Here is a 13787-nt window from a genome sequence, read left to right on the forward strand (position 1 = left end):
GGCAGCTGACTTACTCAACTATAGCAGCGCTGTGTGTTTTTGTGACCACTTTCAGGTTCGCATTTACAATTTCATCATGGAGCAGAGGCACCACTAGACTGTGAGGATCTCCATCAACAGGCCTGGGATGACCCAACCTTCATGTCCAGGGTCATCACTGGTGATGTGAGTTGGGTCTACAGACTATGGTTACAACCTAGAGACCAATCAGCAATCTTTGCAGTGGAAGAACCTGCAGTCTTGACTGAGGAAGGCATGTCTGAAGGCATGCTTGTCATTTTCTTCAACATCCGTGGGGTTCTGCACCCCAGGTTCAGCCAATCAGTTCTGCTCCATTGCTTTGAGGTGTCTGAGGGAGGACATTTGGCACAAACAACCTGAACTGTGGCACAATGGCAATTGGGTGCTCCGTTAAGGTGGCCGCATTAATCCAGAGTTAACCTCCTGCAACTTCCTCCTCTACCCCAAAATGAAAGTCAAGCTGAAGGGGTTGCTGTTTTGACACGGTAGAGGATATGTAGCATGAGTTGCAGATGAAGTCATGGACATGCTTATAAAACAGGGCTTCTGAGGAGTGTTCCAAACATGGAATGCTCCTAACTGTATTGGTACACAAGTTGATGGCAGCAATATTCATATCAGATAGAATTTTGCCTGTTATTGGCACAGTCTCTGAATATAATTTTCCACAAGGTCATTGAGGGAGAATAGGAGCATAAATGGTTCCCCGAGGGAGGCCTCTCCTGGAGGTCCTTGTAGGATTTAAGAGCTCCTTTCCCATCCTATGATTGACATTACTGTGTTGTGAAATTAGCTTAATGACTTTTTACAAAAAAAAACAGAATTGAAAGACAAAAAATGGTGATGAGGATTTTTTTCTCTTCTAAATCTTGCTTTACACCATATACTACTGGTTCAGGTCTTTAAGGTAAAGGTGCGCGTATGCCTTGTATGCAACTGAACTATTCATTTCAAAAAACGTAGCGCCCCCTGTGTGGTCTCCAAGGTGACTTACACTATATTGGACAAGGAATGCTTTTCAATAGACGTAGTTATTGAAACCCAAGAATAACTCAACCTATAGACATAAATGGAAATACTGATACTTTGACTAGATTTGTGATGGCTTCGTAAAAGTTGGCAATACAGTCCCACACATTTTTGTGGTAGTACACATTTTACTAGTGAATAATCCATCTTTGCAAGATAGCAGAAATAGTTTCAGTCCCCCATCACACTTCATCAAAGTATAATATGCATTGTCTTTTACAAATACGATGTGCTTTTAATTGAAGGCTATGAAATCAGTAACAGGAATTGCAAGAATTGATTATTTTACACTCGCTGGAGATAATTTGTTATTGGTGACATAGCAGGCAGTATAACCTTTTCTTTTCATTATACTACATAAAATATGCTATGACATGCACTTTTTTTTGTTTTTGTCAAACAAAATAACAAAATTACAATATAATTTTTAAAATGTTTCCAAATAATCTAGATGAAGAAGTTTGTTGACTGTGTTAACTGTGCACAGATTGTACTCTTGTATTTTCCATCTTAACTATTTCCAAACCACAGTTGTACTAGTATTGATTTTTGTTCATTAAATGTTTCTTGGTGTTCTTCTCTGGCTTAAACAATATGATGAAACACTTTGGAGCAAAAATGCACAGAATCAGACCAAAACTGGAGGCCAGAATGGCAAATATTTCCACAGCCACAGTAAATTTCCCTGGAGAGCTGACATATGCAGGGATGAAGGTGATCCACACTGCACAGAATATCAGCATGCTGAAGGTGATAAGCTTGGCTTCATTAAAATTATCAGGTAGTTTGCGAGCTAGGACAGCTAACACAAAGCAAAAGACAGCCAGTAGGCCTATGTACCCGAGCACAGCCCAGAACCCAACAGCTGAGCCTAATGCACACTCCAGGATGATTCTCTCCTTGTATATGGTTAGATTTTTCATTGGAAACGGGGGACTAAGAACTAACCAAATAGTACATATTAAAACTTGAATAAATGTGAAGGACACCACAGTCATTCTTTGTTGTGGAGGACCAAACCATTTCATGACATTACTACCTGGAAGTGTAGCTTTGAAGGCCATTAACACCACTATAGTTTTCCCAAGAACACAAGAGATGCAGAGGACAAAAGTGATCCCAAATGCTGTGTGGCGCAGCATGCAGGACCACTCAGAGGGTGTTCCAATGAAAGTTAATGCACATAAGAAACAAAGAGTCAGTGAGAAGAGCAGGAGGAAGCTCAGCTCAGAGTTGTTGGCTCTGACAATCGGAGATGTTCTGTGATTAAAGAACACAGCTGCTGTTATAATGGCAAGACAGGCACCACCAACTGAGAATGCAGCCAGGATGATTCCTAGAACTTCATTGTAGGACAGAAACTCCACAGGCTTGGGGAAACAAATGTTTCTCTCTGCATTAGGCCAGAACTCTTTGGGACAAGGGAAACAATCAGGGGAATCTGAAAAAAATAAATCAAAAAGGACAATTAGCTGTCACATATTTGATGGTGTAGATAATGCATGACAAAACATCTTATGTTACCTGTAGCATTGCTAATCTCTCCTTCAGGACATGGTATACAGTCATAACAGCAGAGGGGTTTTCCTTTCTGCAGCACCTTACGAGTTCCTGGAGGACAACTGTCAGAGCAGACTGATGAGGGTACCTGTCACAAAGATACAGAGAAACTGATACAGATGTGCACCAATGCTACACAGCTGTTAGATGGTAAATTCTTGCTCCTCACTTGTGTGCTATCCTCCACCCAGGTGAGGTTCTTGTTGATATGGAATTCCTGGCCCACTGGCAGTGATGCATCATAGAGCCCTACTGTCACCAACTCAATGCTGCCACTTTTACTTTTTTGCCAGTTGACCAACTCATATCTGGCCACAGGATCCCCGTTAGCATCAAATGACACATCATAACCATTTTGGGAAAAATTGACTTTCTTCAGCTGAGCAAGAATCTGTGAGGATGAAGTGAAGTATGACAATGAGGGAGAGAGAAAATAATGGAAAACATTTTTCTTTCCTTAAAAATGCATTTGGATGTTCACTTTTTTATTTCAACTGACCTGTTTGGACTCTATCCTTGTGAGTTTGTCACAGTGAATTGTAGAATTTGTTTTCTGACACACTGCATTATAAATGGCATGTGCTATTGCATAAACAGCTTTATACACCATGTTGGTGATACGGAACTTTTGTTTGTTTGTGTACGGGCTCTGGAGTGTTGTTATGTCTTCTGTTCCATCACACAACCTCTCACCTGTGGCTGCACCTAAAAACACAACAAAGAGGTGGGTGTTTTTTAGTGAAACACATGACATGAACACAAACACATAAAGAAAGAAAGGATAAGAATGCAATAAAACAAAAATAAAAATAAAACATGCTTATTTTTCCATTATTTTCTAAAGCAGTCGTTGAAAGACAGACCCATATCTATTTTCTATTATGTTATTTTTTAATCTATTTTTAAAATATTAGCTTTTTCATGGTATTCATTTTCTTAACTTTTGTATATCAAATTATTCTAACACAAATCAGAAACCTACAGATACTGTAGATGATACAATCTAGTAAATATCATTTTTGATTTTTTATTTAGCTTGGCCTAGCATCTGTGTGTTTGTGTTCAGGGCCTCAGTTTTTGCACTGTGAAACCACTAAAGCCTAGTGCCTAAACTGGGTCAGTAATATTATTCACAGAGATGTGCCTCAGGACTCCATCGCACCACACGAACAAAAGAATTTCCTTAAAATCAAATTCTGGGGTTTGGTGATAGCACAGCTGTTGACTTTTTTAACACATAAAGCCTCACTCTTTTGACAATCAAGAAAAAAAAACACAAGAACTAGCACAACTTTCTCACTTTTTCCCAGCCTGCATTTGAATGCATCCTCCCAGAACTCAGTCAGCACAGGGGACTGAGCCACTTCAGTGGGAGACAGATCCAGCAGGAAGTCTCTCAGACCGGGAATGACAGATTGCTGAATGCCAAATCCGATGGCTCCAGTACAGAGGGTGAACCTCAGCATGTTGGGGTCTGTTACCCAGGCCTCACTGCCTATCCACTGGCGTGGGGGGGAAGGCTTCTGTGTAAGCTCCTCAAACAGGATCATTAAGTCTCCAGACGCTGCAAATGCTACAACAACTGTAGCTGTTGACCTGGAGAGATATTATAGTCCATTATACCGATATAACAATATAACATAAAACTGTTTAAAATCTGTTTCAACATTATTAACACAAGCAAACATGTGAAATATTAAAATGTGTGTTAAATGTATAGATGGCTAGATCTCATTATTTTTATCAAATATGAGAGCAATAAATGAAAGATGAAAAACGGATGACATACTAACATAATAAAATCATTTGCTTCCAATCTTCTAATCTTATATCTGGTTAAATATTTTTGTGGTTTTGGTTGCAGAGACTCAGTGTCAACGCATGTTAAACAAGGACAATCAGTGGTATAGAAACCTGCGGATAACATCAGCCACTCTCTGGATTTTGCTACGTGGATCGGTCCGATAGAAAGATTCAGAGTATTCCACACAGATCCCCTCTTTGTGCGCTGCGTCCAGGAAAGACGCCATGCCATTATTGCCATATTCCGAATCTGACCGGACAGCACCTATCCAGGTCCACCCGAAGTGTTTGACCAGTTTGGCCAGCGCATCAGCCTGGAACTGGTCACTGGGGATTGTTCTGAAGAAACTCGGGTACTCCTGCTTATTGGACAAGCATGCACAAGTGGCAAAGTGGCTCACCTAAAGCAAAACAAAACAGTGTAATTCTATAATGGCACACTTAAAGAAAAGTCAGGACTGGCTTACATCAAACACAAAGTTCACCATAAATTGAAAATATTTACTTGGGGGATGTTAAAGGGCCCGATGATGCGTGACATGCTGATGGATGGTGTGGACCCAGATTCACCAATGATAGCCATCACTGTATCAGATTGTGAGCAGTTGTCACCAGTGTAAAACACCGGGTCCAGGCCATTTGAAAGCTGGAATGCCACTTGCACTGCCATAGGCACTGAGGCACATGAATCATGGATCTGATAACCGAGCCTGATGCCCGGCAGCAGTTTCGTGCTGTTGTTAATCTCCTCAATAGCGAAGATCATTGCACGTGAGAAGCGCAGTTCACGGGTATCGATACTGCACATAGACATTCATGTCACTGAGTTTATATATGATAAAGAAAACGTACAATAAATAACTGTTATACATCTTTATGGAAAACAACTTATACTGCGCCTGTGAACCAAATTTATATCAAAGAGTTGCCTGACCAACATAATTATGTATGTACATCAGTCTAGAATTCACAGAAATTGTGCTTAGATTAACAATATTCAACTAAATCTAAAATATTCATTGGTTAAATTCTTTGAAATCAGTTTAAAAATAAGCCTGAATGTTTTATAGTCACTCTACTATTTTGCAAATACCTGTAAGTCATAGGAGCAAATACTGACTTGGCCCTTGAATGTTAAAAATATATATATGAATAGATAAAATGAATGACTGAATTTATGGCACTGGAATCAAAACATAAATTAAAAATCACAGAATATAAAAACACAATATAGCCTGAAGGTTGATTTCCATTGTGGTCATCTTTTGTTTTCTTTTTTGTTTGATTTTTCAATACCACTCAAAAACATCCTTCTATCCCCCACTTCTCCCTCTTACTAACCTCCCTGTGCACCTCAGTGGCTCAGGCATGGTGGTGTAGTTGTGCTTCACTGTGTGGATGTAGTGGTGTATGGAAAAAACTCCTCCAATAATATAGTCACCATCCATTGAGAACACAGGTAGACGAGTGGTACCCTGCAGCTTACATTTCACAGATGTAGCCTCAGTACTGACCCCATCATTAGACCTAGCCTCTGTGAGCACAGCCCTCTGTTTCAGACCCTCCCTATAACCATTCACGAGAGCTGAGTTCAGCTCAAACAAACTCAGAGCCAATCTAAGGCCAATAAAGAGAGCTGAGATCTCCATCCCCCAAGTGTCTGCATGAGGGCGTAAGTGTGTTTTCATGAGTTTATATAGCTTTTCCAACCAAAGCTTCCCTCCCACTTTATGTCAACTTACTATACATCAGTTAGAGGATGCCCTCATCCAGCTGTGTTTGTTTAACTCTAAGTTTTTTTGTTCTTTTTAATGCATATAATGTATAATCTCCACTAAGTGCCACTGTTTCTTTTCTACTCTTGTATAATAACCATTGCAAACACTAGTTATTGCTGTAATTTTGTCAGTGGTGGAGCCAGGGGGTAGCCACTCTTGGCTAGAGTCTGGCCACCCCAATTGTCACCCCACATACCCCACACACAACAGATCCAATCATAGTTTAAGCTAGAGGGGTCTGTAAATGATGAAGATAACATTTATTAGATTAAAGTAAGAACAGGAACAAATGAATCGATCTCTGAAGAGAAGAGATTCTGGCACAATCTACAAAAGTACACAGAGCTGCTAATAATGTTACTGATAGAAATTATAACAATGATAGAAAATAATGAAACAATTGTTTCTCACTTACTGCCTGTACAACACTATCAGGGGTGTAAATGTTATAAATTGACATTTGTGCAGTGCTATACTATGCAGTAAAAAAAGAAGAGAAAGAGTGAATACTGGCCTCAACCTGGCAAAAATTGTATGAACACGCGCTGTGCATAGGGTTTCGTGATACGATATGGGTCTCATTATATACAGCACAATTAGGTACAATCATATGCACTATAGTGTCACCAGCTATGTCGCCACCCTTAGCAATGCCTGCACACGCCAGGTCAAATCAGATAAAAATCATGAGAAAGTTTTGCGTAGGGCCCTAATTCGACCAGGGCCGGTACTGATCCTGTCAACTTTTTATAAATCACAACTTTTTCTTGGGCCATCTTTTGCTTGTTTTGTCAAGATACAACTCATATTTTTGTACTGAATTTTGACTTTATTTATTTATATTTTCAGCACAGTGAAAACGTATTTGTAAAACAACAACAAAACTAAGTGAAGAATTTTATTTAATGCGTTGAATGAACAGCATAAGCTCTTAGATAGTGCCAGCATAACTATTTCCAAACCACAGTTGTACTAGTATTGATTTTTGTTCATTAAATGTTTCTTGGTGTTCTTCTCTGGCTTAAACAATATGATGAAACATTTTGGAGCAAAAATACACAGAATTAGACCAAAACTGGAGGCCAGAATGGCAAATATTTCCACAGCCACAGTAAATTTCCCTGGAGAGCTGACATATGCAGGGATGAAGGTGATCCACACTGCACAGAATATCAGCATGCTGAAGGTGATGAGTTTAGCTTCATTAAAATTATCAGGTAGTTTGCGAGCTAGGACAGCTAACACAAAGCAAAAGACAGCCAATAGGCCTATGTAACCGAGCACAGCCCAGAACCCAACAGCTGAGCCTAATGCACACTCCAGGATGATTCTCTCCTTGTATATGGTTAGATTTTTCATTGGAAATGGGGGACTAAGAACTAACCAAATAGTACATATTAAAACTTGAATAAATGTGAAGGACACCACAGTCATTCTTTGTTGTGGAGGACCAAACCATTTCATGACATTACTACCTGGAAGTGTAGCTTTGAAGGCCATTAACACCACTATAGTTTTTCCAAGAACACAAGAGATGCAGAGGACAAAGGTGATCCCAAATGCTGTGTGGCGCAGCATGCAGGACCACTCAGAGGGTGTTCCAATGAAAGTTAATGAACATAAGAAACAGAGAGTCAGTGAGAAGAGCAGCAGGAAGCTCAGCTCAGAGTTGTTGGCTCTGACAATCGGAGATGTTCTGTGTCGAAAGAACACAGCTGCTGTTATAACAGCAAGACAGGCACCACCAACTGAGAATGCAGCCAGGATGATTCCTAGAACTTCATTGTAGGACAGAAACTCCACAGGCTTGGGGAAACAAATGTTTCTCTCTGCATTAGGCCAGAACTCTTTGGGGCAAGGGAAACAATCAGGAGAATCTAAAAAAATAAATCAAAAAGGACAATTAGCTGTCACATATTTGATGATGTAGATAATGCATGACAAAACATCTTATGTTACCTGTAGCATTGCTAATCTCTCCTTCAGGACATCGTACACAGTCATAACAGCAGATGGGTTTTCCTTTCTGCAGCACCTTACGAGTTCCTGGAGGACAGCTGTCAGAGCAGACTGATGAGGGTACCTGTCACAAGAATACACACACATTCATACAGATGTGCACCAATGCTACACAGCTGTTAAATGGTAAATTCTTGCTCCTCACTTGTGTGCTATTCTCCACCCAGGTGAGGTTCTTGTTGATATGGAATTCCTGGCCCACTGGCAGTGATGCATCATAGAGCCCTACTGTCACCAACTCAATGCTGCCACTCTTACTTTTTTGCCAGTTGACCAACTCATATCTGGCCACAGGATCCCCGTTAGCATCAAATGACACATCATAACCATTCTGGGAAAAATTGACTTTCTTCATCTGAGCAAGAATCTGTGAGGATGAAGTGAAGTATGACAATGAGGGAGAGAGAAAATAATGGAAAGTACAGTTATTTTTTCATCTTGTACAAGGTACATTACCTCAAACATTGTATTTGAGTGTTCACTTATTTATTTCAACTGACCTGTTTGGACTCTGTCATTGTGAGTTTGTCACAGTGAGTTGTAGAATTTGTTTTCTGACACACTGCATTATGAATGGCATGTGCTATTGCATAAACTGCCTTGTACACCATGTTAGTAATTCGGAGCTGAGATGTGTCAGTGTACGGGCTCTTGAGTTTTTTTATATCCTCTGTTCCATCACATGCACTCTTATCTGTGGCTGCACCTAAAAACAATGTAAAAAGTAAGGTGTTTTTTTTCTACTTCTCATGTGTTTGTCTTTCTGGTATGCCTTGTAAAATGCCTTTTATTTCATAATATATTTCAAAGCACAGTTTGGAAGACATACATTTTTACCTTATTCCAACTTATGTCAACACAAATCAGTTATCAGACAGCTGGTAACATTGTTGAAAAATGTTCACAATTTTCTCTTTACAAAATCAACTTTGATGTGTTGATAAATGCCTAATAACATTTACATATACTGTAAATGATACATGCTAGTAAATACAACTTCTGAATTTTAGTGGTCTGGAGATCACTAAAAAATATTATTTTAAAATTATTTAATTATTATTATTAAAAAATAGGGGTTTTATCCTAGAGCACCTGAACACTTTTTGTAAACACGTGAATCTCCACATTTGTGACAACTTTCTCACTTTTTCCCAGTCTGCATTTGAATGCATCCTCCCAGAACTCAGTCAGCACTGGGGACTCAGCCACTTCGGTGGGAGACAGATCCAGCAGGAAGTCTCTCAGACCAAGGATGACAGATTGCTGAATGCCAAATCCAATGGTTCCAGCACAGAAGGTGAACCTCAGCATGTCTGCGTCTGTTACCCACGACTCACTGCCTATCCACTGGCGATGTGGTGAAGGTTCCTGTGACAGCTCCTCCAAGAGAATCCTCATGTCTCCAACTGATACAAATGCCACAACAACCATAGCTGTTGACCTGGAGAGACATTATAGTACATTGCACAAAATATTTGGAAATACATGTCAAAATTATTAACAGAAACAAACATGAGAAATACTTGTATTTTGGGTGTGTTGAATGTAGCCTACATTATTGGTCTTGAATATTTTAATTAATTATGAGGGCAATGAATGAGTGATGAAAAAAATGAGTAGACAGTTCACCACCCACATAATAAAATCATCTCCCTCAAATCTTCTTGACTTATATTTTTGTGGGTTTGTGTGCAAAAGGTCAGTGTCAACACGCGAGTATAATCAGTGATATAGAAACCTGCGGATAACATCAGCCACTTTCTGGATTTTGTTGTGTGGATCGGTCCGATAGAAAGATTCAGAGTATTCCACACAGATCCCCTCTTTGTGCGCTGCGTCCAGGAAAGACGCCATGCCATTATTGCCATAGTCCGAATCTGACCGGACAGCACCTATCCAGGTCCAGCCGAAGTGTTTGACCAGTTTGGCCAGCGCATCAGCCTGGAACTGGTCACTGGGGATTGTTCTGAAGAAACTCGGGTACTCCTGCTTATTGGACAAGCATGCACAAGTGGCAAAGTGGCTCACCTAAAGCAAAACAAAACAGTGTAATTCTATAATGGCACACTTAAAGAAAAGTCAGGACTGGCTTACATCAAACACAAAGTTCACCATAAATTGAAAATATTTACTTGGGGGATGTTAAAGGGCCCGATGACGCGTGACATGCTGATGGATGGTGTGGACCCAGACTCACCAATGATAGCCATCACTGTACCAGATTGTGAGCAGTTGTCACCAGTGTAAAACACCGGGTCCAGGCCATTTGAAAGTTGGAATGCCACATGCACCGCCATGACCACTGAGGCGCAGGCATCGTGGATCTGATAACCGAGCCTGATGCCCGGCAGCAACTTCGTGCTGTTGTTAATCTCCTCGATGGCGAAGATCATCGCGCGTGAGAAGCGCAGTTCACGGGAAATGATACTACACACAGACACTCATGTCACTGTGGGAATTTACACATGATGAAGACAATTCACAATTTAACAGGAAATGCTCGATAAATAATTGCAATTCATTGTTACAGGTAACAACTGAAACGACATTTGGGAACCAAATATTTATCAAAGAGTTGCCTGACCAACATAATTTAAAATACTTTTTAAAATGTCAAGTCTTCACTTGTTCTCATTCTGATAAATATCAATAAATCAGATGTTAACCACACTTGAAAAAAAAACCCCACAAAGACTGATATTTTCCTGTAGTCACTCTTTTCTGTTTTTTTGTTACTATAGCACTTGTAATTTATAGGAGAAAATACTGAAGAATTAATAAATTATTGCACCACAGTCATTATATACAATAAAAATCACCCAGAGACTTATTTCTGTTTTGGTCCTCTAAAATAACACTTACCACACCACAATGTAACAAATAAAACAAGACAGTAAAGTTTTCAATATTACACAAAGATCTTGCACCATGATGACAAACATACAACATTTCTTTCTTTATGCAGTCTGACATCCTTTTATCCCCCATTTCTCCATCTTACTAACCTCCCTGTGCATCTCAGTGGCTCAGGCAAGGTGGTGTAGTTATGCTCCACTGTGTGAATATAGTGGTGTATGGAAAAAACTCCTCCAATAACATAGTCACCATCCATTGAGAACACAGGGAGACGAGTGGTACCCTGCAGCTTACATTTCACAGATGTAGCCTCAGTACTGACCCCAGCATTAGACCTAGCTTCTGTGAGCACAGCCCTTTGTTTCAGACCCTCCCTATAACCATTCACAACAAGAGCTGAGTTCAGCTCAAACAAACTCAGAGCCAATCTAAGGCCAATAAAGAGAGCTGAGATCTCCATCCCCAAAGTGTCTGCATGTGGGCATAAGTGTGTTTTCACAGATTTATATAACTTTTCAAACAAAGGCCCCCACGCTTTACGTCAACTTACTGTACATCAGTTAAATCACATGTATGTCCTGAGAGAAATTGACAATAAAAATATCTGGGTCTCGACCTTGATCTTAAGTTGTTTGTTTAATTCAAAGTTTTTACCTTGTTTTACTGCACATACTGTATAACCTCCACTAAATGCCTCTGTTTCTTTTCTACTCATGTAACATTACCATTGTAAACACTAGATATCACCACAATTTTGTCAATGTTGGAGCCAGGGGGAGGCCAAACCTGGCTACAGTCTGACCATCTGACTTGCCACCCCACACAGCACCATAAACAATAACAGCTGAAATTTATTAGATGAAAATAATAGTAGGAACAAGGGACTCAAACTACTCTCTTATTTCCTGCATATCCAAAAAGCATCAGGGACTTATTTTACATACACACTTTCTGACCATAAGTAAACATCATACTCTAACCTCTGTACAGCTCTACGCTGTGCAGAAAAAAAGTAATTAAGACTCTAGTTTCTCTGCCACACCAAAATTAGGACTGGCCTCAAACTGTCCAATCCATATGAAAATTCTCTGGCTCCAACACTGAATTTTGTACCACCCTTATGCCTTATTTTGCTTGGTTTCAGATCATATTACTATTAAGCCTTAAAACATGTAAACCTAATGGATGCTTGGTTCCAAATATCTAAATGCAAGTCCAATGTTGTTTTGATAAATCAGAACCTTTTTGCTCCACTATGATCTTAAAAGATAGTGTTTCTTATAATCTGTAATAATAGCAATGTTGTTGTTGGAATGCCTGGCAGTGATACCTTGTGGAAAGTACGTGAATTGCATCTGTATGGGCAGCTGCCTTGATCTGCTACAGCAGTGCTGTTGATGGTGAGCTAAACAGGCAATTAAAAGGACAGTTAAGCATGAACCCTAATCTAAAGTGAACAAAGCCAATCTGACCCTGAAAAGCTAAAACGGTGATGTTAGAAAGATCCAGTAAATCCACTGTATTTTTTTGGTTATTTGAAAGGTTGGTGATCCAACATTTACTTCTCAATATTCTTTGACCTGATGTTTTAGTGAGGTGATCTGCCTTGCTGCTATCTACCAAATTTCCAAATGCAGGGTGTCACCTATATGTATTGTACATTTACAAAAATCAGTTAAAGGAAAAACTGGAAGACAGATACTTGTGTAAAAGCTCACTCTTCTACTACTAACTACAGATGGTGTATCCAGTCAGAAACACTAACAAGGGCATGCCCATCATTTTCTTTGACTCTTGTGGGGTCCTGCACCATGAATTTTGCCCTAGGGTCAAACTGTCACTTTTTCTGCACTAGTATGACGTATCTAAGGGAGGATGTGGTATATTAGATGGTGATGTTGATGTGAAGATGATGAAGAGAAGATCTCTGCTGACACTGACTTACTTGTATATAGAAGTTTATTACAAAGTAGTTCAGCATCGGACAAGCACTGCAGTAGCCTGTGAGAGGATCCGAGCCAATATGGATCTCTTCTCCCTAACAGCTCTAAACACCAGTATATAAAAATTGGCTGTTTACATGGTCCATAAGAAACATCTGGACCATATTTAACGACTTCAAAAGAAAGAAGATAAGGGAGAGAAAACCCTCACCTTTAACCCCTACTAGTCTAGGTGTCACATTCTTGGCTCTTATCCTAAACATGAACCCCAAAGGTTAACTTAAACATAGGGGAACTCTTAAAAAGTGAAAACATCAGTAAACCCTCAGACATTCCAAAAAGGTAAAAACATACATAAAACACCCTGTATACCACAAGGACATTCCCTCAACATCTCAGTGACCTGAACTGTGGTGCCATGGCAATTGGCTGCTCCATCATGTTGGCTGCACAAACTCAACTCTTGCAACTTGGGATGACTCAGCTTGCCTGTTGAGGGTCATCACTGGTTATGAGAGGTCTATGTCTATGACCTAGATGCCAAATAATAGGCTTTGCAGTGGAAGAGCCTGCAGTCTTCACCAAAGAAGGTGTGTCAGATCAGAATAATAACCAAGAGCATTGTTTTCTTTGACATGCGTGGCATTCTGTACCATGAACTCATCCTCCAGGGTCTGACTGTCAACATCAGTTTCTACTGCACCATTGTGAGGTGTCTTAGGGGGGACATTTGCCACAAAACACGTGAATTATGGCACAATGGCTGTTGGATGTCACC

The 13787-nt window shown here is 39.9% G+C and overlaps 3 protein-coding genes across 3 annotated transcripts in view; 1 reads left to right on the forward strand and 2 right to left on the reverse strand.

Moving 5' to 3' along the window:
* LOC108899786 (extracellular calcium-sensing receptor-like) overlaps positions 1-13787 on the forward strand; it is a 159435-nt gene that overhangs the window by 48090 nt on the left and 97558 nt on the right. The gene's annotated exons all lie outside the window — the stretch shown is intronic.
* LOC108900912 (extracellular calcium-sensing receptor-like) lies at positions 1587-5876 on the reverse strand. The gene is made up of 8 exons (XM_018702178.2): positions 5755-5876; positions 4919-5213; positions 4525-4814; positions 3911-4206; positions 3110-3315; positions 2780-3001; positions 2575-2698; positions 1587-2491 (listed from the first exon to the last, which is right to left on the reverse strand). Exons 1-8 carry the CDS (start codon positions 5859-5861, stop codon positions 1587-1589), a joined length of 2445 nt encoding a protein of 814 aa, XP_018557694.1. The 5' UTR covers positions 5862-5876.
* LOC108900913 (extracellular calcium-sensing receptor-like) lies at positions 7164-11337 on the reverse strand. The gene is made up of 8 exons (XM_018702179.2): positions 11216-11337; positions 10343-10637; positions 9949-10238; positions 9356-9651; positions 8711-8916; positions 8356-8577; positions 8151-8274; positions 7164-8068 (listed from the first exon to the last, which is right to left on the reverse strand). Exons 1-8 carry the CDS (start codon positions 11320-11322, stop codon positions 7164-7166), a joined length of 2445 nt encoding a protein of 814 aa, XP_018557695.1. The 5' UTR covers positions 11323-11337.

This window comes from Lates calcarifer, linkage group LG21, assembly GCF_001640805.2.
Source record: "Lates calcarifer isolate ASB-BC8 linkage group LG21, TLL_Latcal_v3, whole genome shotgun sequence".
Lineage (NCBI taxonomy): Eukaryota > Metazoa > Chordata > Actinopteri > Centropomidae > Lates > Lates calcarifer.

What these genes read in the sequence shown, in the direction of transcription:
- LOC108900912 (XM_018702178.2), bottom strand. Translation starts at nt 5,861, where the DNA reads ATGGATGGTGACTATATTATTGGAGGAGTTTTTTCCATACACCACTAC. An exon ending in GTGGCTGATGTTATCCGCAG is followed by an intron (nt 4,207 to 4,524) that starts GTTTCTATACCA and finishes ATATCTCTCCAG; the next exon opens with GTCAACAGCTACAGTTGTTG. An exon ending in AGAGATTAGCAATGCTACAG is followed by an intron (nt 2,492 to 2,574) that starts GTAACATAAGAT and finishes TATTTTTTTCAG; the next exon opens with ATTCCCCTGATTGTTTCCCT.
- LOC108900913 (XM_018702179.2), bottom strand. Translation starts at nt 11,322, where the DNA reads ATGGATGGTGACTATGTTATTGGAGGAGTTTTTTCCATACACCACTAT. An exon ending in GTGGCTGATGTTATCCGCAG is followed by an intron (nt 9,652 to 9,948) that starts GTTTCTATATCA and finishes ATGTCTCTCCAG; the next exon opens with GTCAACAGCTATGGTTGTTG. An exon ending in GGGTGGAGAATAGCACACAA is followed by an intron (nt 8,275 to 8,355) that starts GTGAGGAGCAAG and finishes TTCTTGTGACAG; the next exon opens with GTACCCTCATCAGTCTGCTC.